The 27,270-nt window shown below is 44.8% G+C and overlaps 1 protein-coding gene across 2 annotated transcripts in view; it reads right to left on the bottom strand.

Moving 5' to 3' along the window:
• Positions 1 to 27,270, bottom strand: part of LOC143933898 (prolactin-like) — a 59,388-nt gene that overhangs the window by 26,509 nt on the left and 5,609 nt on the right. Inside the window, exon 3 of one of the 2 annotated variants that reach the window (XM_077457006.1) lies at positions 21,074 to 21,181. The exons of the other annotated variant lie outside the window; for it this stretch is intronic. Within the exon in view, the coding sequence (XP_077313132.1) occupies positions 21,074 to 21,181 (108 nt within the window). The remainder of the gene's footprint in view (positions 1 to 21,073; positions 21,182 to 27,270) is intronic. 2 annotated transcript variants of the gene reach the window in all.

Below are 27,270 nucleotides of genomic sequence, written 5' to 3'. Positions count from 1 at the left end.
TGGATGATGTCATCCTTAGTGACTCAGAGGTGACTGTGGACCGAATGACTCCGCTAACCTATGCTGCATTGCCTCCCTGATCCCGCAAAGCCTGCGGAAGGATCGTTGTATTCGTCGGATCAAGGAGAGGGATCATTACTGGCTGCCAACCCTCCTTAATCCACGTTGCGAGGGTAAGGTTGCAGACCTTATCTTGCTGTCGCAAAGGGAGCAGAGGATGAAACATCTTCGATAGGCCTTGCAGAAAGGTCTGTGCAACACGTTCCCAGAGCCTAGGAGGTTACAAATTCCTGGTCCTGGACAACGTGTTGCTGAGGCTTCGGTCAGTCACAGAAGGAGAGGTGGAGAAGGTGGCCGTCTGACCGATGCGTTCAGACAATTTTTTTAGTCTGCAGCCCCAAGGTATGATTGGTTCCAGCAACCATCGCCAGTGGCTGATTTACATGGTGCATGAATGCCTAGGGGCAAGATCAGACTTGGACACCTTTCCCACCAAAAATCCTCAGGGTTACTGGGTCTTGAGGAGGGAACACTGGCCAGAGCTTGCACAGTATGCCATTGAGCTACTGGCCTATCCTGCATCCAGTGTTCTTTCGGAATGCACATTCAGTACTGCTGGAGGCTTTGTAACCGATCACAGAGTGCGCCTGTCCACTGACTCGGTTGACCGACTGACCTTCATAAAAATGAATCAGTCTTGGATCACCACCAGCTACCAAGCACCTGATGCTGATGTAACCGAATAATTTTTTTTGAAATGTCAGATCCCTTCAAGACTGCTGATGCTGAGTGACTATCCTGTTATGCTGAGTGACAATCCTCTTCCTCAGTAATCATGCTGATAGCTTGTAAGAACATTTTTGGTTCTGGGCGCCGCCACCAGTGGCTAAGGCCCAATTTTTCAGCCCCTGTTTAACAGGGGCATGTCATTTCAATTTTTGATGCAATATTTTGCAGGAGGGTTCATTGCTGCGCTCAACTACACTATCTGTGAGTGGTTGCAGTGTTGTGGCAACAGCACCAGTGCCTAAGGTCCAATTTTTCAGCCCCTGTTTAACAGGGGCATGTAATTACAATTTTTGATGCAATGCTTTGCAGCAGGGCTCATTCCTGCGCTCCAACTAGAGTATCTGTGAGGGGTTGTAGTGTTGTGGCACCAGTGCCCAAGGCCCAATTTTTCTGCCCCTGTTCAACAGGTGCATGTAATTACAATTCTTGATATAATATTTCACAGCAGGGCCTGTTCCAGCGCCCACCAAGAGTAACTGTGAGGACTTACAGTGTTATGGCACTAGCAGCACCACCACCAAAGGCCCAATTTTTCTACCACTGTTCAACAATGGCATGTAATTACAATTCTTGATAATATAGTTCACAGCAGGGCGTACCGTAACTGTGAGGGCTTATAGAGTTGTGGCAAAACCAACACCTTAGGTCCAAATTTCTGCAAGGCATATATGGCAGGCCCCTGCCTTGAAACATCAAACTTGCAAACGGAAGGAGAGAACAGGAAGTGAGATGAAATCTACCCCTAGGAAGGGAAATTCTCTCCTGTAAGAGTTTATATGGGAAAAACTTGTCTCCTCTCCACTGATACTTTAGCGCCAATCCTTGTTTCACTAAAAACCCCAAATTTTCAAAAACATTTGTCATTGGGACAGAAAGTGAGGTGAAATCTTCTGAAGAGGTGCACAGACAGCAAAAAATAAAACATGTTACAGGGGTGATAACCCTTCTCTATATTTTCCAAAAAGCTTAAAAACTGATTTTTTTAACTGGAGCTACACTTTTTTTTTTAAACTTTATTTCTTTATTAAGATATTTATTTTGTTTACAAAATACATCAAAATTGAACATCCCCTCAGTCCCCCCCCCCCCCCCAATCACCTTATAAGATAAAAAAAGTATAAAAAAGGATGATTCATATCTTGGGTGACCTAAGAGGGGATTGGTATCATGAGGGCCATCCTAGCTGGTGTTCCATATACTCTAGATTCCCACTCTATCAATCTTCCCTCCCATCCCCATTCTCGCACACTTCCACCCTCTTCATTTGTCCTCTTACTTTAATTCTTATTGGGTCACTTTTTATCGGTAAAATGTTTATTTTTCAATCTATTATTATTCACATATCAATCCCTCTGGCATCCCACCAAGGTTTCCACATCTTGTCATATTTCTTTAACTAGATGCTGACCGCCGGCCGTCAAATGACGGCCAGGCGGCGCACCTATTGTGGCGGGAGGCCGTCATATGACGGCCTCCCGTTTAAACAGGGGATCCGGGCGATCGTGTGCGCGCATCCCTGTTTCTTCGGTGGCGGCGTGTCACGGAGACACCGCTCACCACCGAAGGGGGTGAACAGCCATTGGTTATGGCTGTTTACCACGTGATCGGCCATGATGAAGTCACGGCCGATCACAGATGGTCACACCCCGACTGTGCACGGCGCATGCGCGCGATCATGAGCGCGCTGCGAGTGCACGTCGGTGGCGGCGTGTTCCCCGGGAACACTGCTCGTCACCGACGCTGGTAAACAGCCATTGGCCGGCTGTTTACTCACGTGATCGGCTGTGATCCTTTCACAGCAGATCACTAAAATGTAAACAAACCGCGGTAACGAGATGTTACCGGGTTCTCCTCCTCGCACACCGATCGTGTGTGAGGAGGAGATTGCGGTAACATCTCGTTATCGCCTAGTGTACACCGATCACACTGATTGCCTGCCCCCCCCAATAAAGAGGACCTGTCACCACCCCTCATAGTACCTGTCAATCAGAATATTTGAGTACCTGTCACAGCCCATCAGAGTACCCGAGTACCTGTCCCAGCCCATCAGAGTACCCGAGTACCTTTCACAGCCCATCAGAGTACCCGAGTACCTGTCACAGCCCATCAGAGTACCCGAGTACCTGTCCCAGCCCATCTGAGTACCCGAGTACCTGTCCCAGCCCATCTGAGTACACGAGTACCTGTCACGGCACATCAGAGTACCCGAGTACCTGTCGCGGCACATCAGAGTACCCGAGTACCTGTCACGGCACATCAGAGTACCCGAGTACCTGTCACGGCACATCAGAGTACCCGAGTACCTGTCACGGCACATCAGAGTGCCCGAGTACCTGTCACAGCCCATCAGGGTACCCGAGTACCTGTCACGGCCCATCAGGGTACCCGAGTGCCTGTCACGGTCCATCAGGGTACCCGAGTACCTGTCACGGTCCATCAGGGTACCCGAGTACCTTTCACAGTCCATCAGGGTACCCGAGTACTTGTCACAGTCCATTAGAGTACCGAGTACCTGTCACAGTCCATTAGAGTACAGAGTACCTGTCACAGTCCATCAGGGTACCCGAGTATCTGTCACAGTCCATTAGAGTACCGAGTACCTGTCACAGTCCATTAGAGTACCAAGTACCTGTTCCAGTCCATCTGAGTACCCGAGTACCTGTCACAGTCCATCTGTGTACCAGAGTACCTGTCACAGTCCATCTGAGTACCCGAGTACCTGTCACAGTCCATATGAGTACCTGTCACCGCCCTTCAGAGTACCCAAATACCAGTCACCAAACCATCAGAGTACCTGTCACCAGGCCATCAGAGTACCTGAGTACTTGTCACCAGGCCATCAGAGTACCCGAGTACCTGTCACCAGGCCATCAGAGTACCCGAGTACCTGTCACCAGGCCATCAGAGTACCAGAGTACCTATCTCCAGCCCATCAGAGTACCCGAGTACCTATTTGCAGCCCATGTCTCATAGAATATATGTTGGGGTGTTTGCTTTCCAAAAGGGGGTCATTTTGTGGGTAATTTCACTGTCCTGGTGGTCCAGGATCTTCAAAAGTGTGATGGGTAGGAATGAAATGAGATGTGTCATTTATGCTCCTAGAACGCCTGAATGTACTACTTCAATGTTCGGCCTCTCTATGTGGCCAGGCTGTGTAAAAGTCCTACACATGTAGTATCGCCATACTCGGGAGGAGTAGCAGAATGTATTTTGGGGTGTAATTTTTGCTATATACATGCTATGTGTTAGAAATATCTCATAAATTGACAATTTTGTGTAAAAAAAAAACAAATGTGTTTTAATTTTTTTCCACATATTCCAAAAACTTCTGGAAAAAAATTAACCATTCAAAAGACTCATTAAGCCTCACAGATGTTTGCTTTCCAAAATGGGGTAATTTTATGGGAAATTCCATTGTCCTGGTACTCCAGGGCCTTCAAAAGTGTAATAGGTGGTTGAGAAATGAGATGCGTCATTTTTGCTCGTAGAACGTCTGAAGGTACTACATCAATGTTAGTGCTCTGTATGTGGCCAGGCTGTGTAAAAGTCTCACACATGTGGTATCGCCGTACTCGGGAAGAGTAGCAGAATGTATTTTGGGGTGTAATTTGTTATATGCATATGCTGTGTGTGAGAAATGACCTGATAATATGACAATTTAGTAAAAAAAATAAAAAATAAAAAAAAATCTTCATTTTGCAAAGAATTGTGGGAAAAAATAGCAACTTAAAAAAACTCACCATGCTACTTACTTAATACCTTGGAATGTCTACTTTGTAAAAAGGGGTCATTTGGGGGGTATTTGTACTTTCCTGATTTGTTAGTGTCTCAAGAAATGAGATACACCTGATGTACTGAAGGCCTGATCAGAAGTGATCAATTTTCAGTGATTGGCACCATAGTTTGTAGACTCTATAACTTTCACAAAGACCAAATAATATATACTAATGTGGGTTATTTTTTACCAAAGATATGTAGAAGTATACATTTTGGCCAAAATTTATGAAGAAAAATTACTAATTAGCAAAAATTTATGACAGAAACAAAGAAAAAGGCATTTTTTTCACAAAATTTACGTTTTATATTATTTATAGCACAAAAAATAAAAAACCCACTAGTGATTAAATACCACTAAAAGAAAGCTCTATTTGTGTGGAAAAAAGGACGCAAGTTTCATATGGATACAGTGTTGGATGACTGAGTAATTGTCATTCAAACTGTGAGAGCGCTGTAAGCTGAAAATTGGTCTGGTCAGGAAGGGGGGTGTAACTGCACTGTATTGAGGTGCTTAAAGTCCCTTGTTTTATATATAATGCTTTCTCTTTAAGAATTACCACATTCATGCTATTTATCCATTCTCTACCGGACGGAGGCGACACCGACAACCATCTTAGGGCAATCAGTTTCCTTGCCTGAAATAGGCATCTCAGGACCGCCGTCTGGCTGCTTCCCGGGTTTCCAACTCTCTCAACTAATCCCAGGAGACAATACTTCGCCTCCATCCTGGTGGAGGTTCCAAAAACCCGATCAATGGTTCCTGTCACCTCTGTCCAGTAGCGGATCAACTTCGGGCATCTCCAAAACATATGAATCATGTCTCCCTCCATGTCCCCGCACCGGGGGCAGCTTGCATCCAGCCGTCGGCCAAATTGAAAAAGTTTACGAGGAGTATAATAGGTTCTATATAATAACAACAGATGTGACATCCTCTGAGAGGGAGAGAGTGATACCAACGGAGCCAGTTCAAGAATTCGATTCCATTGTATTTCGGAGATATCTCCCACATCTTTTTCCCACTTCCTCTTGTACATAGGGGTCTCTATCCCTCCCATTCTCCCCTTGTTTATATGTGGGTATATTTTCAAAATTAAACCTTTTCCTGTTTCTGCATTAATTATTTTTTGAAGAACTGGGATTGAGCTACACTTTAAAAATGTACCAGTTCAAAATTACACACAGATTTTACTTAACAACAAACCTACAGTCCCTGTCTTGTTTGCACCGCCTGTCTACTGCTGTTCAGAGTATATAGTGCCTGGGGGCCACACGCCTTTCCTTTTTTTAAATTGGGTGCGGGGCTCCCCTTAATATCCATACAAGACCCAAAGGGCCTGGTTATGGACTGGGGGGGGTACCCATGCCGTTTTTTCTCACTGATTTTCATTCATATTGCTGGGACCAGACATTACATTAAAGCCGCAAGCAGTTTTAAATGACTTTTATTCCTTTAAAAATGTAATTTTGTGCAGGGACTGTTCTAAGCATGGGCAACATGTGCCACTTTACAGGCATACTATAGACAACTACCAGGTATGATATTTAAAGGAATATTTCACTTTTTTTTCCACTATATTCAAAGGAATATTTCACTTTAAGCATCATTAAAATCCCCAAACCCTTTTTAGGACAATAACTTGCATATTAGCCTTTAAAATTAGCACTTTTGCTTTTGAACATTCGAGTCCTATAGACTTTAACAGGGTTCTAAAGTTTGCGCGAATTTTCAGTCCCTTCAAAGGTTCTGGTGCGAACCGAACCAGGGGGTGTTCGGTTCATACCTACTGTAGAGATACGGCGGCCGCTGGCTGGTTGTGTCAGGCTGAATCTGTCACATAGGCTTATTGACTGCTGGAGCTGAGCGCTTCAGACAGTGCTTCCTGCCTGCACGCTGCTCCTAAAGAGAGCCTCTGAACGAACCAAGCGGGTGGCTGCTCGATTTTGACAGGTGCCCGCACTGCTGCTGGTCTCAGGGCAGGGGGAGTCAGAATCTGACCAGACCTGCTGGCTGCTGAAAGGGAGCGAGAACCAGCGGCTCTGCTGGTGAACTTGCGATGCAGGCAATAGGTGGCAGCAGCAGTACCTGGAGGTGCCTGTACCAGGGAGAGATCGAGTGGATCCATCGTCTCGAGGAGGAGGCAGGTACATGTCGCAGGGAGTCAAAGACAGACATTGGAGATGCAGGTAAGAGAACCCCCCTGCATTTGATTGAATAGTGCTGGCTGACTGGTCAAGTAAGTTTGGCTGTGCCCCTGTGCTGGGAAATTCAGGAAGAGTGAGGGCCCTATAGCTTGCGAGGAGACACCAGTCCAGGGTCCAGGAACCGGAGGAGGGTATATGGTAGGGGACGCTGGGGAATGACACACAGAGGAAACAAGTGAGAGAAAACTGACACCCTCACCCCCCCTGCAAATCACTGATCAACACTGACCAGTAACATACTGTCCTATGCCCCTCACTGGCTGACTGACCCACCACTGTCCTATGCCCTTCCCTGACTGACTGACCCACCCCCCTGTCCTATACCCCTCATTGACTGACTGAACCTCCGCTGTCCTATGCCCCTTACTGACTGACTGATCCACCCCTGTCCTTTGCCCCTCACTGACTCACCCACCCCTGTCCTATGCCCCTAACTGACTCACCCACCCCTGTCCTATACCCCTCACTGACTGACCCACCCTTGTCCTTTGCCCCTCACTGACTGACTGACCCACCGTTGTCCTATGCCCCTCACTGACTAACTGAACCACCCCTGTCTTATGCCCCTCACCGACTGACCCACCACTGTCGTTTGCCCCTCACTGACTGACTGAACCACCCCTGTCCTATGCCCCTCACTGACTGACCCACCACTGTCCTATGACCCTCACTCACTCACTGACCCACCCCTGTCCTATGCCCCTCCCTGACTGACACACCGCTGTCCTTTGGCCCCCCCAATGACTGACCCACCGCTGTCCTTTTCCCCCCCAATGACTAATCCACCCCTGTCCTATGCCCCTCATTGACTGACCCACCCCTGTCCTATGCCCCTCACTGACTGACACACCTCTGTCCTTTGCCCCCCACTGCTGCCGTATCCCCTCAACAGCACTGCTGGCTCCCATCCTCTCCTGCCAGTTGCTGCAGGGGATCTATTCAGGATGGAGAGTGGGGGTAGTGGCCAGTAAATATGTAATTAACTGCCCCCTTCCTTTTCTGAATGAAGACAGTGAGCAACTGGTACCGCATTACTCATGGTGTTCATTCACAATTGAAGCATAGTAAACTGCATTTACTATGCTTTATTTTTTGTGGCGCCTACTAATCTTCAGTGCAGTTGAGGCTACAGAGAAAGAAATTGAAGACTCTGTGCCCTCAATTCCTTTCTCTGTCTCAACAGTGAGACATCAGAGGTCTGTTTAAACCGCTGATATTTCACCAAAGCCCCCAACTGCCCTTCTGGCACCGTCCACTGCCCTACTAACACCATCCACTGCCCTGCTGATAATGTCCACACACCCTCCACTGCTCTACTGACTGACACTGTCTACTTTTAAGAAGTAACATTTATTTTATTATGTTTTTAAGTTTTTCTAACTATTAGTTAGGCCTCGATGGTTAATTTCTTTTAAAAAAAAAAGGATCGGGGTGGGGTGCTGAACCACAGTGATCTTTGTTCTCTTTCATGTTATTTAGGTTGATCGCCACCTTTTAAAGTTTGCCTACCTCTGGAATAGATGCAGCGAGCAGATGTAGGATTTGGCTCCCACTGGGCTCCACCTCCAACAAGTGCGGGGTTAACTGTGATGTAACCCAACTACAAAAAAAACCTGATTAGAGCCCCATAAGCCCCCCCCCCCCCCCACATTCTATTCATAATACATGGAATCTAAAGAATGAGGCTGCTGTGACCTTTGAAATATAACATATACACATTATTAATAGTAATAATGACGGACACAGCGCTGTGTCCGTCATTTACCACCGCCAGCTTTTTTCCGCAATACAATTCTACAAATTTTTCAGTGGCTTTCCAGGTAATTATACTCCTTTATTACCACTTCAATTGCTCACGGAGAGGCCATATCCAGTCAATCATTTCATTTTATGCTGACCTGTTTGAGCTTACCCAGTATATATTTAATATGTATATACATATTACTTACTTTTATTTCAATCTTTACATCCTATGTACCCTTTTTAGATTACCCCCCGCGGGTTCTGTGAGCGACCTGCATTGACGCCCTCTGTTGGGTGAATCCCCACTTCCTCACTCAAGGTCGCGAGCCTTCCATCCAGGGCGGGAGCAATTTTTCAAGGATCAGTCTCTCTCCACCTCCTGGTTCCCTTGCCGGATGCGAGGAGATAAAAGGCAGCACACAAAAAACATCCCCCCTTCCTGTTCTCCTGAGATCCATCATTGTTTTTAACTATGTATAATTATGGATGCATTTATGAGGTATCGAGCTTCTGATACAGGGTCAGTACAACCCTAGCTTTTACTCAATGTTAGTATGCTACAGTGACTATAACCTTTGTATTAGCCACGCATCTTATGTTCTCTTTTTTTGTAGATTGATATTATATGTTTGCTGATCCATTTCTCTGAGGAAGAGTTTGAAACACTCAAAACGCGTTAGAATAGGAATATTCACCTGTATTGTGCTCTTTGTGTTTATTGTATTTTGCATCCTGTTTTTGCTTTTTGTATCCACACATTCATTCATATTCCTTCTACCATTTGGGCTTCTGTTTTGCCCATATTACCACTACCCCTTTGATTTTACTTGTAGTAAAATAAAAATATTTGTTTTAAAGTAAAATATTGCCTACTAAATATTTGTCCTGCCCCTTTATAGTCCCGCTGAGGCACCCTTTCCGCATCTACCATTAACTGGGATGTGGATCAGGCCATTTCCAGACTATTTGCAGCACTTACCCCCCTCCTATCTTCCAAGTAATGCAATTATCAAGTCATGTATGCGGTTTTGCAAATAGTTCATGCGAATACCTATACAATCGTTTAGATTTCCATTCAGGTACTAGTGCAGGTAGTTACGCTGATAGCTTTACAAACAGATATTTGCAGATAGTTTTGCAAGTATTTATTATGCAGGTAATTATACCAATATTATGCAGGTTAAGCCGAGTTTTTGCAGCTACTTATGCAAATTGAGATAACGTCTCCCCTAGTAGAGCAAAGCAAAAAGAGAACCCACATGGGAGAAGTAGAAGCCTCTCCAAAAAATCAACAAGAGCAGAAAATGGAAAAAGAAAAAAACAAAAGCATACAAGCATTCCCTACAAAGCAAGATATGGCAGAGATGTTGTCCCATCTAGAATGCATGATTAAAGGTGAATTTACCAGAATGGACATACAGAACTGCGAGAGAGAGGGCTGAACTGGACTGGTTAAAATTGAGGAACATTCGATATAGGCTTGAAGATCAGGAAAATCGAAACAGATGGAATATCTTAAGGATTTGCAAACTACCAGAGTCCAAGAGGTGTTCAATAAAATATTGAAAAAAAGAAGTATCATCTATGCGCTTTGAAAGAGTCCATAGAATACAAAGAATAACTAAGTGGCCAACAGACATTGTGAGGGGCGTAATAGCGAGATTTCTTCATTTTGAAATAAAAGAACAAGTCTCACAGGGCATGAGGAATGCTGCATTGATCAACTTAAATGGCGCTAAGCTACTGATTTTTACAGATCTTTCATCAGAGACCTTAGCCCAAAGGCTTTGAAACCCTATACAAGCCAGCTACAAGCAAAACATTTCTTATAGATGAGGTTTTCCAGCATGTTTGATAGCAAAAAATCATGGTATCGCCTACGATTTGCAGAGGACTTAAAGGAATTCTGCAGCAAATTAGATCTGCAATGCATTAACCTGGAGAATTGGGGGAAAAAACAGAATGGGGGGGTTAAAAGATCAGCTGTGGAATAAAGTTTAGAACCTCAAAAATAGAAATAAAAAAAGGGGATGAATATATAGGCATACAAAAGCCCCCAAGGGATGCCCTGCTCGGCTGTGTGCCTATAATCTAGGTGGCAGCCTGGTGGGATATAACATTGGTATTCAATGTATGGGAGGGTGGAATAAGGGAGGGGGGTTTCTTGTGGGGGTGTCTGTCGGTAAAAAATTAGATGATGTTTTGTTAATTATTGTGCTGTTAGTAGAATGGAATACTTCTGGAATGTGGGAAGAAATAGGTTTCTTTTCTATGGCTCAACGTTTTTTGCTGCTTATGAATTTTCTTTTTTTTAAATGGTACCTTTGAAGATAATTATGTTAAATACCTAATGTCATGATCAGTGTTATTGCCTGGGTCACCTGCTGGTGGCACTATTGCTTTCAGCACCAAAGGGTGTAATTCTGGGGGCCACCAGCAGGTGTCTCTCAGTAGATGGACTTTTCATTGATCAAGCTGCACCAGATGTGAGCTGCTGGGAGTATATAAGCCCTCCCTTCACTGAGGCTCAGGGCTTCAGTATTCCCTCTGCAAGCCTTGTCCCTGCCTGATCTGAGCCATTGCCTGAAACCCTTTCCTGATCTGCTACCTGCCCTGGACTCTGTTTCCTGTACCCAGTTCCTGTGACTTGTCCCCTGATTCCTGCTTCCAGCTCCCCCTTGCTTCTGCTCCCTCTATCTGGCCTCCTGTTCCCCTTGTCTCTCGTCCCTGCCTTGTTGATGTATATGTGTTCCCTTTCCTTGTGTGTGTGTGTGTGTGTGTGTAATGTGTGTGTATGTGTGTATATATTATATATATATATTACTGTAGTTGGTTAGATTAGGTGTTTGGGGTTGCTGTGCATTATTTGCATTTCTTGCTTGTTCATGGTTTGCTGTTTTTCTTTATCTTTAATAAATATATATATATTTTCACTTACCTTTGTGCCTGATTCCTTTAGTGCAGCCCACTGATCTGTTTACTCTGTGCTGGATGCCTGTGTTAGGCATCTGTTCCATGACAGAATAGTGAAGCCATACAAACAGATTGGCTGTACTTAGGAATTGGGTCTAGGCAATTGCTATTGCTAAAAAAAAAAAAAAAACGCTTTTAGTGCAGCTCAGGTAGTCTTTGGTGTGGCTGTTGGAAGATGACTCTCAGTCTTTTTCTTTGAGCAGTACTCCACTTGTCCTAAAAAGGTGCTTGCAAAATATTGATTCAGTGCAGTCTCTGGTCAGACAAACCGTGTGCAAACCTGATTTTGTGCAACCATTTTTACAGGCCTGGTCAAGTTTGTTGTACTCTGTCTCTGTCAGCTCCCAACCACCCATTTCTGTGTCTAGACACCAGCCTGCTGGGATGTCTTCCTCTCCTTTTACCCCAACTACCACAGTTGCTGACCAATACACCCTGCTAACAGTGAAGTATCGGTACCCTGTTTCCTCTTGCTGCACTTACCCTGCCTTTAACCCTCTTGCTTCTTCTTGGCTACCTCCATCGGTTCCACCAAAATCCCCTTCAAAGTCTGTGCCCTCTGTTTTGCCATCCTCCAGCTCTTCACCTCTACCAGCTGCACCCATTACCTACAGCCCTGTATCCACATACAAAACTTCAGTGGCTAAAACCAAAAAGAAGCAGAAGTTTTTCCCAACCCATAGTGTCTCTGCCTGTTGTCCAATCTGACATTCCAGTGCCCACTGTTCCATCTGGTGTGCCCGTTGTCCAGTCTGATGTCTTGGTGCCTGTGTCCCCGCTTGAAGTTCTGGTGCCTGTTTCCCAGCCTTAAGATCCAGTGTCCCAGCCAAATGTGCCACTGTCTGCTGCCCAGCCTGATGTGTTGCTGTCTGCTGCCCAGCCTGATGTGTTCCTGTCTGCTGCCCAGCCTAATGTGTTCCTGTCGGCTGCCCAGCCCGATGTGTTCCTGTCCGCTGCCCAGCCTGATGCGTTCCTGTCCGCTGCCCAGCCTGATGCGTTCCTGTCCGCTGCCCAGCCTGATGTGTTCCTGTCCGCTGCTCAGCCTGCTGTGTTCCTGTCTGCTGCCCAGTCTGAAATTCCAGTACCACTGCCCGGGTTGGAAGTTCCAGTGCCTGCTATCCAGTCCGATGCACCTGCTGTTCAGCCTATTGTGCCAGCACCTGCTGTTCTGCCTGATGTGCCTGCTGCCCAGTCTGAAGTTCCAGTACCTGCTGCCTGGTCTGATGTCTCTGTGCCTGCATTCGAGTCTGATGTGCCTGCTTTATAGTCTGATGCACCTGCTTTCCAGTCTGACATTCCCACCTTCCAGTCTGACGTGCCCGCCTTCTGGTCTGATGTGCCCACTTCCCAGTCTGATGTCCCAGCACACAATGTCTTGCTTGATGATTTGATCTGTGATCTGCTTAGTGATCCCATACCTGGTATCCTACCTGACGATCCAGTTCCTGATGGTCCCAATCTTGATACTCTGCCTGGTGGTTCCTTGACCGCTGCCCAGCCTGCTGACCCAGAGCTCGCTGCCCAGCCTGCTGACCCAGAGCTCGCTGCCCAGCATGATGACCTGGAGCTCACTGCCCAGCCTTATGATCCAGTGCCCTTTGCCCAGCCTGCTGTCATGATACCTGCTAAACCAGTTCCTGGTACTCAGCTTGCCACTGATCCTCCCCTGTTTGATTTTCAACCTGACTGTGATGCTCTCATGTTGTCTATCCCCGATAGGTTCATGCATGTTGTCCTGCCTGTTTTCCTCTCTAGATCCAAACTTCCCGACCCTGGTGGTGGGGTGCATGTTCCATTTTCGGACTCGGGTGGCACGCCTCCTAATAGATTCAGAGACTCTGGCCGGAAAAGCACAAAGAAGTCCACAGTCCGAAGACTTTTTGGGACTTTTCTGCACCTACATGCAATGCCAGGTCATGGGCAGAATGGAGTGTCCAGAGGCCACTCCTTGGGGGGGGAGGGGGGACGACTGTCATAATCAGTGTTATTGCCTGGGTCACCCGCTGGTGGCACTATTGCTTTCAGCACCAAAGGGTGTAATTCTGGTGGCCACCAGCGGGTGTCTCCCAGTAGATGGACTTTTTATTGATCAAGCTGCACCTGATGTGAGCTGCTGGGATTATATAAGCCTGCCCTTCACTGAGGCTCAGGGCTTCAGTATTCCCTCTGCAAGCCTTGTCCCTGCCTGATCTGATCCGTTGCCTGAAACCCGTTCCTGATCCGCTTCCTGCCCTGTCCTGGGCTATGTTTCCTGTACCCTGTTCCTGTGACTTGTCCTCTGATTCCTGCTTCCAGCTCCCCCTTGCTTCTGCTCCCTCTATCTGGCCTCCTTTTCCCCTTGTCTCTTGTCCCTACCTTGTTGATGTATATGTGTTCCCTTTCCGTGTGTGTGTGTATATATGTATTTTTTTTAGTGCTGGTTTGAATTAAAAAATGACCCAGTTTGGTTCCATGGTTACTCCCCTAATAAGAGATCTAAAGGAATAGTGATGGGGTTTGATAGGAATACACCATTTATTCTAAAAGCTTCAGAGTCAGACCCTGAAGGAAGGTATTTATTTGTTAAGGGTTCCTTGTTTAATGATTACACACTGGCTAATGTTTACTGCCCCAGTGTCCACCCTTGTCTCTTCCTGAGAAAGGCAATGAACAAATTAGAAAGTTTCAAAGAGGGAACATTGATCATGGCAGGAGACTTTAATTTTGTACTTGATCCAACCCTAGACATTCAACCTCTTTCCTTACATTCAGAGGGAAAACATCATCTTAGGGTAATTAAACAAAAATTGCATCAGCAGCAATTAGTAGAGGCTTGGAGAATCCTACACCCCCTTTTTGGAATATTATCAATAATTATATAAAGTAAACGATACCAAAAATGGCTATGATACATTAAATAGAAGAAATAAAATAGAGCAGTATCTACTCAAGGTAAAGCTTCCAACTATATCAGAAGAGGACTCAAATAAGCTAGATAGTGATATTACTAAAGAAGAAATAGAACATGCAATTAAAAACACTAGGGTCAGTAAAAGCCCAGGTCCAGATGGGTATACGTCCCTATATTTAAAAAAGTTTTTAGGAAACCTGACTCCCTATTTTCAGATATACGTGAACTCCATCGGGGGAGGCCTGAAAATACGTAAGGAAGCCCTGGGGGCCTATATATCACTCCTTGTAAAGGAAGTGAAGGATCCAACATTGTGTTCCAGCTTCAGGCCAATATCCCTGATTAATGAAGACATAAAAATGTGTGCAAGGATATGGGCCAAAAGATTGAAACCTTATAAGCAAAAATGTATGGAGAAAGACCGGGTTTTGTCCCCAAATGGGAAGCAGGGTACAACATATTTTTTTGTAACACACTTTTTTTTGTAATGCATGAAGCAAAAAAAGGGAAAGAAACCAGTACTCTATCGGTTGATGCCGAAAGGGCCTTCGATAGGTTAGATTGGGAGTATATGTATAAATGCATAAATTTGGCACGCATGTTTAGGTGGATAGAGGCACTGTAGTCTAATCCTACTGCCCCAATTCAGGTAAATTGGACCCTGTCAGACCCCTTTTTGATCTATAATGGTACTCGCCAGGGTTGCCCGCTGTCCCCCCTACTTATTGTATTTTCTTTAGAACCTCTTCTAGCAACTATAAGAGCAAATCATGAAATTGAAGGAATAGAGCTGGCTGGACAAAAACATAAGGCTTTTGCGGATGACATTATGTTATACATAACAAATACCACACAAACGCTCCAAAAATTTTTGGTAGAATTGAGTAAATATGGGGCTATTTCAAATTTCAAGATCAATATGGAGAAGACAGATATTACATATTTTGGTCTCCTTAAGGCTGGGTTCACACTGGAGCGGCTACGAGAACCGGGTTTGATTAAGTGTAAATCACATCCGATCTCTGTGCGATGCGAGTTCAGCCATACAGATAGTATGGCTGAATTCGCATCGCACCCGCCGCAAACTCGCACGGGGCCCTTTTTTGGTCCGCAGCAGAATCGGATCGCATGGGTGTTCACACCATGCGATCCGATTCCTGCCTGAGTTTGCAGATCGCACTGCGATATGCGAACTGATCTGGGGGTGTCATTAAGGTTTCACTGACACTCCCAGCAGTCTGCATAGGGCAGTGTGAACTGCCGGCGGCAGGCATGCAATGCGGGAACCCGCCGCGGATTCGCGGTGTTCCCGCATCGCTTCAGTGTGCACCCAGCCTAATAGAATGTAGGGACCTTAGAACTCTCTATCCTTTTATGTGGAAGCAAAACGAATTAAAGTATCTGGGGGTATTTCTGTCAGTATCAACAACAGATTTGTATCAAGAAAATTACCTACCTTTATTGAATACAATTAAACAAGATCTGAAAGGTTACCCTGCCCACAAGTTGTCCTAGTTTGGCAGGATAAGTGTAATTAACCACTTCAGCCCTGGAAGATTTGGTTGCTCTATGACCAGGCTATTTTTTGCGATATGGCACTGCGTCAGTTTAACTGACAATTGCGCAGTTGTGCAACACTTTACCCAAATAATATTGACAAGCTTTTTTTCCCCACAAATAGAGCTTTCTTTTGGTAGTATTCAATCGCCTCTGCGATTTTTATTTTTTGCGTTATAAACAAAAGAAGAGCGACAAGTTTAAAAAAAACACAAAGGTAGTTATTTACTAAAAGCCAAATCCACTTTGCACTGCAAGTGCGGTCATTCTAAATCTAAGGGGTAGATCTGAAATGAGTAGAAGCTCTGCTGATTTTATCATCCAATCATGTGCAAGCTAAAATGCTGTTTTTTATTCTCCTTGCACATCCCCCTCGGATCTACAGTGACTTTACTTCCAAGTGTAATTTTAGCCCTGTATATCTTTCAAAGCCTCCCGATTAACATCCCGGGGGCATACTTTATAACCCTTAGACTCTTACTGCAGAAATTCATATGGAAAAATTGAGGCAAACGTATTGCCTATAAAATGAATAGACCAAAAGAAAAGGGGGTCGTATTCCTTCCAGGCTCTGAGAAGTACCATGAGGCAGCAGTACTGCGGAGAATAATAGACTGGGTTCATAGCACCTCCGATAAAAAATGGGTGTCACTGGAGGAAAATATAAGTAAATTAATTTTGGGCCAGATTATCTAGGTCCCAAGGCAATATAGAGGGCTTCAGTAATAGTAATGGTCCCAATTAGAATAGAAAATTTAAGATTGTGGGATAAGCAACTTAAAAGTATATCATGGCAACATAACAGTCCTTTGATGCCTCTCTCAAATACAAACTACTTCCCGCTAGGGAAAGAGAACAAGCTGTATTTAAAATGGACCATCTCAAACTGTCTGAGACTAAAAGATGTTCTGAAAGGAAATGTTTGTTGTTCATCCTGGAATTGTGAGAAAGCTATGACACAACACCATGGGATGTTTGGGGATAACAGACAACTCCAACATTTTGTGTCGTCTCTCCCAAAACCCCTCCGCCCGGTCAGCAGGTTAAGCCCATGGGAAAGACTTGTTGACCAAGGGGGAATAAATAGGCAGGGGATTTCTCGTATATATATTATGTTAATAACCCCCCCCCCCCCCCCCGATTCTGGGTCCATGTGTTTTTGGAGAGTTGGGAAATGGAATTGAATGAGCCATTGCCAGAAACACTGAAACGTAAAGTTATTGATTACATACATTCCACTTCAACGGACACAAGAACAAAATAAATGAATTATAAATTATTAACTAAGTGGTATTAGGTTCCATCAAAATTGTATAAAAACAATCCTGATATTTCGCCTCTGTGTTGGAGGGAATGTGGGGAGGTGGAAGCCCATGCTCCTATATGGTGGAAATGCTCTTTGATCCAGCCATATTGGGAGGAAGTATTCTACTTAAGAAGATCAGCAGAGCTGAAATTGGGCAAGACCCTTGGCAATGCTTGTTCCATGCGATGGGTGACTCAAGGAAAAATTATAACAATCCACCCCATTTCTGTTAACTGCAACGAAGACATTAATCCCAAAGCAATGGAAATCAAAGAAAATATTGACAATAAAGGATTGGTTTAGGGAAGTAGATACAACTAGGCTAATGGAAGAATTAATATACTTACAAAATTACTCTAAAGTAAGATTCCATAGGACCTAGAAGAGTTGGTTTGAATTCAAACAATCCTTGACTTCCCTCTGTTTCCCCCTCCTCCCCTATCTCCCCTTGCCCCCTCTTTTTTTTTTTTCTTTGGATGGAATCTAGAGGGAGGAGATGTGTGTTTTGTGTTATATATATAATTAAACTATAATCACATTTTTGTTATACACTGTAATGGACGGTTTAGTAAGAAGATTGGGAATATAAAATTTGGTAGGGATATTTGATAAATTTGGGGAAAGAATTATGGGAAATTAGGGTAGAGGGTTGAGACTATCACCCCCTCTTAAATAAAAGGGAAAGATAAAGACTTACTTTACACAAATAGAACATTAGGTAGGGGTATTCAATAACTTTGGAAGGAATAAGGGGAACAACCTGCAGTACACAACAGTGGAAAAATATATTTATTTTTCCACATTATGTAATAGGAAATGGGGGGGGGGGGGTATATGGGAGGGGATGGAAACGGAGTGAGTTAATGGAATATGGGCCATTTTTTTCACATTTTTCCTTTTTCTAAGAACTTTGAAAATTTTGAGGATGATATATTCTAGGAGAGATCCATTCTTGTGTTTTTTGTGTTTTTGAATGATTTGTATATATGTTTTTGGGATGACATGTAAGGCTTTAGCTCTGTATAATAATTTTTTTTTTATGTAATTGGTATTTATTGTTATTTTCAAAAATTAACAAAGAGAAGGAAAATCAACACAAAAAATCAACATACATTGGGAAAATAAGGGAGAACGAGGGGTGAGGGAATACATACAACCTAGTCAAGTTACATGTAAGCATACGTGGCGGCTGAGAGTCACTTCCATTCAACAAACCCAGGGCAGCACCCCTCCCGCTCCAGACATTCGATCCCATGAGCAGGTCCCTCTCCCATACTAGAAGAGGGTGGGGTGCCCCCTTAACACTGTTAAAGCCTTACAAGTGGCTCCTACCGCATAGTAAAAGAGAAGAATACACTAAATCAATCAAAACCAAATTTCTTCCCTGAGAATATGCATAGAGATAAAGGGGGGAACAGAAAGAGAAGAGAGTTGGGATGGGGGTGGGAAAGAAAGTGTGAACCTCAAGCCTCACCGGATTATGTGTTCAGCTCACCGGCAGAAGATGCATGCGGAGGAGGAAGGTTCGCCTGGACAAGTCTCCCAAATTCAGGGTCTGCTAAGGCAAGAAGCGCGACATCTAGACTGGATGGAACCACAGTTGCGGTCTGGACATGGGCCTTCCATGGCGCCCATGTGTGCTCAAATTTCTCCCTGGTGTTCCTACAAGTGGCCATCCAGCTCTCTGCTTCCATTATCTCCCCCACCTTCCTCAACCATTCCTGCTCGCTTGGAATTTGCGAGCTCTTCCAATATAGTGGCACCAAGCGTTTGGCTGCGTTGAGGAGGTGGGGGAGTACACTCTTTTTATAACGTGATGGAGGCATAGTGGGTATGTGGAGCAAGAAGTGCTTAGCCAGGGCCGGGATATCAGTACCCAGGCTGTCTGACACGTGTTTGCGAACCATAGTCCAAAACGGCACGAGCACAGGGCACTCCCACCAAATGTGGAGGAAGGTGCCTTTCATTCCACACCCCCTCCAGCATACATCCAAAGTGTTTGGGAAAATTCTAGCCAGGGTGACGGGAACCCTGTACCACCTGGATAGAATTTTATAGCTATTTTCTTGGGTCTTAGAGTCTATCGAGCTGGTATGTGTTAGTCGGTATAGACAATGTAACTGGTCACCCGTAAAGTCATGTTGGAGGTCCTTTTCCCAGTCCGTAATATAGTGTGGTTTGGGAGCAGGCGTGGCGGACTCTAACAGCCCATACATCTCCGAGATCATGTGTGTCAGAGGCTCCGCGGCAGCCCACATGCTCTCGAAAGTTGTCAGGGTGGCCCGAAGTGGGGTCTGTTTACTGTGCTTGGTTATAAAGGCCTCCAGTTGGCGATGCCTCCAGAAATCAAAGGGGAAGCTACCATATCGCTCCCTTAAAGTAGAAAGTGGCACCGCCTCCCCTCCCTCCACGAATCTGCCCAGGCTAACCGTCCCATCCCGTACCCACGCACCAAACGCGGCCATCTGTTCCCCAGGGGGGAACCACGGGTACCCACTCACCGGTGTTAGAGGGGATAGCTGCGGTGCTAGTGCCAAGCGTGCGTTAACCCTATCCCACGTTTCCAGGGAGTGGACTGTAAATGGGGATACCCATGCTGAGAGCCCCCTGTCCCCAGCCGGGACCCAGGGAGCGTAGGCTAGGTCTCTTCCCGCCATAGTCTTTTCCAGCGGGACCCATAGCTTATGTCGCGTATGAAACTTCCAATTTAAAATGCGTTGTAATGCGATCGCTTGGTAATATTGAAGTATGTTAGGTATGCCTAGACCGCCGTTCAGCTTAGACCGTTGGAGCGTCGCCATGGCCAAACGCGGCTTCTTCCCGCCCCACACAAATTTAACAAAAAGGCCACGTATGCTCAAGAAAAACCCCCGCGGCAGGTGTATCGGTATCATTTGTAGGAGAAACAAAATGCGAGGTAGAATCGTCATTTTCAAAATATTCGTTCGACCCACCCATGTAAAAAGTGATTTGTCCCAAGTGGACAAATCCGTTGAAATTTTCTGCAGTAGGGGCAAATAGTTATGTGCGTACAGTGAGTCAGTACTATCTGTGAGCTGGACACCTAGATATCTCAAGGAGGGGGTAGCCCATGTAAACGGAAATGAGCCCTTCAAAGCGTCCCCCAGAGCCGGGGGAACGGTGATCGGCAGTATCTCTGATTTTGAATAATTTATCCGAAAATTGGATACTTCGCCGTACGCCTGTAGCTCTCCCATCAGATTCGGCAACGAGACCAGAGGGTCCACCACATGAAACAAAATGTCGTCTGCATAAGCAGAAAGTTTGTGTTCTAGGGAGCCCGCCATCACCCCCCTGACACTGGGGTTGTCTCTGACCCTCTGTAGTAACGGTTCCAAAACCAGTGCAAATAGAAGGGGCGAGAGCGGGCAGCCCTGTCTCGTGCCGTTACGGATAGGGAACGACGAGGGAAGGCCACCATTCACCTTAACCCGGGCCGTAGGAGACTAGCTCTGTATAATAATTTAATAAAAATAATAATAAATGAAAAAAAAAAGAATGTTGAGTGGGGGTTGTAGCTGAGTTGCACATTAGTCTTTACCAGATGCTCCACCGGTTGGTGGGGGATGCAGTTTGCAATTTTTACCCTGGGCACTGAATGACCTCTTGTCCTGTGGTTGCAGGAAAGAGAATTGCATCATCTATGGCCTGTTTTAGCCTTTAAAGTCTTTAGTTGATCCCCCATTGTTTTCTGGTTTTGATTCTGATCTAAATGAGTGTTATTTTTATAGGAAATAAAGTGAATATTGGATAAAGAAAGACTAAAATATAATATAGTCTTGTGGGTACAGATCTTTTTGACGGCATCAACTTACTTGCAACTGTAATGCCTGTTCCTTGTCTTCTGGGGTATTAAGAGTGGAAGTGTGACAGTTGTTCAAAACATTTCCCAGTAACTGCCTTCCCTGAGAATATTGTTGGTCCTGTAATAGAGTAAAACAAATATTTCTTATCCAATTTATACATTGAAGAAACCCTAGTTTTAAAGCAAATGTGTAGTGTTTTGTACTGTTTGTTATGTGCCTTGGCAAAATGCCTAAAAATTGCCCAAAAATTGTATGCACAATCAGCAGGTGGATCAAGCCTCTCTTTTAGTTACACAAAGCCACAGGTTTTCATTGTGCACCAGTGGCTGCTAGTGGGTTCTTCTTTCGGGGGGGGGGGGGGGGGGGCAAACAACACCCTCCCTTCCAGTAGCTTGGCATGGCACTGAAACAGCACCCCCCGCAGGCGGTCTGGCACGTACCCGCTCGTGTGGTGGGGTTGTGGTGTCCTCTCCTCCTCTCCTGGAGTGCAGGAAGCGGCCGCGGCAGCTACGGTGTCCACTCCTCCAGCTTCCTCAGCTGTGTGTCTCCCCTTCCGCCAAAGCGTTAGGCATCCAATAGGTTCGCCTGATGCTTTGGCCAATCGGGAAACAGGTCTCACAGACCTGCCTCCTGATTGGCGAGGAGGAACTTTAGCGTGATAATAGTGAAAATTTATTTGCTATGGTCACACAACTGGGTAGGTTCAGAGCACAATGCTCTGCGCTCCGAGCCCACCCTTTTTTTGAAGCCTATAAGAGCCTCTGGCTCTAATCAGCCGCTTCAAAAAAAAACATTCACCCCATATTGGAATCCATAGGTCCGGCGCCACTGATATGTAAATCAGGGGGCCAGACCCATGGATGGGGAGATGGTGCCCATGCGCCCTCTATGGAAGGACCACCACTGTTGTGCATATTACAATCTTCTAGCTGCCAGTGTTCAAACAACCAATGATTTCATTAGTTGATAAGGAGGACATCAGGCACATGCACAACATCCTCATTTGCCCCTCCCTGTTGCTGTATTTGCAAATAAAACACCTCTAACGTTGGGTGTTCTATGTGTATGGATGCATAATATAAAACTATTCGTTTTGTTGTTTACATTTTAGAATGGAGTGCTTTGATGTTGTGCATAACTTTTTAAAGGGTGCTGTGACTAAAAAAAAGTTTGCGAAACACTGCTCTAGATTAATCACTTACATTTCTTTTTCAGGTAAATATGAATATGTATTTAGCCAGCAGTCTGATTGCATATTTTCTGTAAATGTACCTATTTGATCCAGTTATTTCCAGCTCCAGTCTGAAAACACGTACTGCCTAATGTGAAACAGGAGAGAGATAAACCCTCCCTGTGCCATAGAGCAGTAAATGGAGTAGTGATAGAATATTCATAAGTGAGTTAGTGTTGCTGGGATTGAGGATATCTTGTTAGCAGTGGCGTCTGGTCAATATTTTGGGGAACCTCTCTATCCACTCACGGCGATCCACTTGCACTACCGCCACCCTTCCTGTGGCTCTTGATCCACTCACACCGACTCAATTGCACTACTGCCAAGACACCCCCGTGCATGCGATCCGTGGCCTTACCTTATACTGCGGTAGAGGTGTTGGGTGGGGGATGAGGTGGTGGTACACTGTTGAATCTGGGCTCCTGGAAGAGGCTTTTTCTGCCCCAGGGGCCATTGCTTCTCCTGGCTGAACAGGAGATGGGTCCTGAGACCAGATTGACTGGGAATTCTAAGACTCCCGGCCAATTGGGTCTCAGGGCCGCTTCCTGATTGGCTGGGAGGAGAAGCAGGAAGACATTTAGTGAATATTAATTTGGTAATGCCACTTAAGCGGGCGGGCTCAGGACGCAGTGCTCTGTACCCTGAGCCCACCCTTTTTGAAGCCAATTAGAGTCTCCATCTCTAATCATGTGCTTCAAAAAAATACATAGAAATCCATGCGTCTGGCACCCTGCATGGAGATTAGGGGTCGGGCAGAATGATTTTTTTTGGGGGGGGAGGGGGCGGCGGCGCTGTGCCCCTAATGGATGGGCCACCACTGCTTGTTAGAAAGCCCAGAATTAGATGTTATGTGTGGATGGGTCCTAAACAATATCTAGCCCAAAATAAAACACCTAGTCCACAGAAATTTCTATAAATAAACCCTTTGAAGAATTCTAGTAAAAGAAGAAAGCAAATCACTCAAGCTGGAAATAATGTGTGGAGTTCTGTATTATTGTAATTTACATAAGGCCCCATGCTGTGACATTGGACTTGTTTAATAGTTCTAGAAACTCCCACAAGCTGCAGATGGAAGTAGAAATAGTCGAAAAGTAGATTATAATAATATGACGTTAGAATGCAAGTGTGGCAGCACATGTTGTATACTTTATTTTGGTAAAAGTGGAGTTTTCCTTTAAAGTATATCTAAGGCCAAACTGTTTGTTTTTCAATTTGGATGGCACTGGGAAGGTTAAAACAGCTGTGTTTATATAGTTAGCCATTACTGTCTCAGCTAGATTTCCTATCCTGTAGACCCAACAGGAAGTGAGAGGATACCTTTCCAATGTTAGGAATATCCCCTTTTAGACAGAACAAAGTGTTCCTGTTGGAAGTGTTCCTCCTCTATTCCTGTTTTGGTGGCAACTCACAACTTTGGATTCACCCTCACTTTGATTCGCAATGACATTGGTGATCAGAGCAATTAGGGTCATAAGCGGGGGACATGGACAGCGTAGTGCCATAACAAACAGACAGAAAGGGGGATTCATCAAAACTAGAGGAGATAGCATCTACAACAGTTCTGCATGGCAACTAGTCAGCTTCTATAGTTTTTTCAAAGCTTAACTGAACAAACTAAAAATTAAGCTGGTTTGTTGCTATGCACAGGTGCGCCAGGTTTAAAGGAATAGTCCAGCTTGAGCTCATTCGGCTGGGCTTCTCCTATGGGTCACATGAGTGCAATTTGTTTGGCACTCCTGTGACCTGTTTTCAGCAGAGAGCAGTCTGCAGTCTGCTCTCTGCTGATGTCACTGGAATCAGTCCAGGCACCGTGTCATCCCAACTATGGAAGTCTGGATCCACCAGGTGCCTGGACTGATGGCTGTCTCAGCCTTTCAGCAAGCCGCTGAGGCAGCCGCTCCCTGCCTCTCCCCAACTCAGCACTCCAGAGAGCCTGGAGGAGCAGAGAAGTAGAGCTGCTGATTGACAGGCAGCAGTTCTCTGCTTGGGGAGCCTAGAGAACCTAGCCATCGGCAGTATTTGATGGCTCGGTTCTCAGCACAGACTCTGGGGACAGATGCAGCTTCCGACCGATGCTACATCCACCTAGGTAAGTATGATGGGGGAAAAAAACAAAACCCATACTTCTCCTTTAATAAATTGCACACAATGTGTTGCTGATATAAGTTGTAGTCCAATTTTGAAAAAAATGCCAGTTTACTAATTAAATGCTGACCTTTCTTTTTTTAAGCCAATGTAAAGTGTATGCTAAGGGATGTACTAAGTTTGTGTATCAGGTCCTGTACAATAACAGCTAGTAATAATACAGCTATAGTGTAGTTGAGAAACGCTCACTCTTTTATACCTTTTATAATGTAGGTGACAATTTTTTATTGACCAAAGTTTAAAACAATAGCCATTCCACTTTGGTACAGATATGGAGAATAGCAATGAACAGAATTTCTGGTTCTCTTATATTATGTGATATAAAATTAAACCATCATAACAGACCAATTGAGGGGGCCATTACTGGCTTCTCCACCTAAAAGAGCTAAAGCTTTTCTCAAGTTTTGCTCATCTGCAACCCCGTTTCAGTTCAATAACTCAAAAAGTGACGAAACCTGAGAATGAACATAACAGCCAGGTAGCTAACCTGTTTAGAAGTAAGCCAGATATACCACTCCTGACATTTATTGATTGTTTATAAAGCAAAGACAAAACCTTTTATCTTAGTTTTGGATGGAGTAGGTCCTTGCTGAGTAGAGTTAATCTCTCTTTTTTGTTCTGGTGACTATTGCTAGTGGACAAATAGTGATCAAAAAGTAACATTTGTGGAGTGGTTACCAGGAAAAAGGAGTAAGTTCCAATGGGGACACAGTTTACGGTGACAACTGTTTAGGATGAGGATTTTCCTTACTTTAGTAGATTTCCTGTTGCAACTCCAGGACAGGGAGTGAAGGTAACGCTCTCCAACCGGACACAGACTGCAAAAAATAGCCCAATAGGGGTTTTAGCTCTTCCTACCAAGAGCTCTGACAAGCATAGGCTAATGGGGTTTTAGCTCTTCCTACCAGGAGCTTTGACAAGCATAGGCTAATGGGGTTTAAAACTGATCTCCAGGTTTTAGGAAACATTACATAATTTGTTTGCACAGAACTATGCACTTCACTAACAGACGCAGCAGTTGCAAGTGCTGTATAAACTGTATGTAACCTCAGCTACATCCAGTATACAGCACTACTTTCTGGGAGTAAGATGGGGACTTTTTGTCCTGGCCCCGGAACAAAATCAAGTTTTACAGTGTGCTGCTTAACCATTCACAGGGAGCTTGTATTCTAATAATGAAAACAAAGATTTATATGATTGGCTGAGGCTGTGACGTAACATAAACATAGAATATTAAGCTCCCTGTGAATGGCTGAGTAGTGCTCAGTCTGATTATATTTTGTTCTGGGAGCGGGGCATGAAGTTTCTATCCCACTGCTGGAACACTGCACTGTACACTGTATGTGTAGCTGGGCCTACATCCAGTTTATACAGTGCTTACAGCTGCTGCATGTTAATGAAGTGAATAATTTGTTGGACCAGCTGAGTTTTGCTTAGGACCAATCCAACCAGGGGATGCTGACCAGACCAATTACCTTGCAGCTGATGGAAACAGCTAGGAGCCTGTGAAGACTCATTAACCCTCAGCTGATGGGAGAAACTATGAGGCTGCTGATTTTGAAGAAGTGTCCCTCTAAAGCCCCATACTCACTATCAGATTTTCTGCTGATTTTTTCCTTCAGATTTACCAAAACCATATGAGGTCAAACCTTAGGGATTTCAATGTGTATGCAATCAGGCAGGCCCTTGCACTACATGGTTTTGGTAAATCTGAAGACAAATATCAGCAGAAAATCTGATGGTGTATATGGGGCTTTAGTTTTAGTTTGTGGCTATGTGCCCTACTTGTGTAAGAAATTATGTTCTTCAAATCGCTAAGCAAAATTTTATTTTTAAAATTGACAATGACGTTAGGAACCCCAGCTCAGCAGCAGTGCCTTATTAAGTTTAAATTTTTACCTACAGGTAAGCCTATAATAAGACTTACCTGTAGGTAAAATGAATATCTCCTAAACCTGTACGGTTTAGGAGATATTTGCCAGGCATGCAGCCACTGACATCAGAGGTTCATGTGCTGTGAATACCCGGTTGAAGGTCCGGCAGCCTACCAGGAAGAAGACTCCTGCATGCATGCGTGGGAGTGACGTCATCGCGGCCCCAGCCACGAACCCAAAAGACACACTGAGGGCCAAATATCAGCTCCCTCAGCGTGGACTGGCCTGTGATATGTGGACCTTGTTCTAAGCTAAGTATTTCATAATGAGCTAGTATCCAGTGCATACTAGCTCATTATGCCTTGGCCTTACAGGGTTTTGTTTTTGTTTTTTAAAATTTTTTTTTTCTGAGGGTATACAACCGATTTAAGTATGTGGGATGTGATCACAGCAAAGTCATGGTGTGTCAAGATAATTGGGCTGCTATATTAGTCAGCCAAGACTTGATGGCTCCAAGCAGGGGACACCAAAGCATATTTAATATTCCTCCATATTAATTATTTTTAAGCAGACCTTTCATTAACCTTACAAGTCTAGTTGAACACATTTCTGATATGTCACAATCTACAGAAACAGTATAATGTTTTCTAAAAGGCTGTATTTTTTATCATAAACAAGAGTCATTGAGCTTCTATCAACTGACACTAAGCTGAGAAGCATTTTTTGACTCTCCTCTCCGACCATTGATCATGCTGCAACACTGAGGGACAGTGGCATAGCATGAAGGGGCGCCCCAGGCACAACATTTAATTACCAGTAGGAGAGAGGGTGCAGAGTGGAGATTTTAGTTTACCTGCTGTTTATCTGCTGTCACTGAGAAAGCAGGGAGAACAGATCCAAGCATACAGAGCAGGGTGGAGTGGTGGGCGGATCCCCAGTGTGCAGGCAGTGAGCGC

Source organism: Lithobates pipiens, unplaced genomic scaffold (assembly GCF_037356315.1).
Source record: "Lithobates pipiens isolate NorthernLeopardFrog02 unplaced genomic scaffold, aLitPip1_a1.2 Scaffold_27, whole genome shotgun sequence".
Taxonomy (NCBI): domain Eukaryota; kingdom Metazoa; phylum Chordata; class Amphibia; order Anura; family Ranidae; genus Lithobates; species Lithobates pipiens.
Note: the sequence above shows the minus strand (reverse complement) of the source record. Positions and strands in the feature narration are given on the sequence as shown.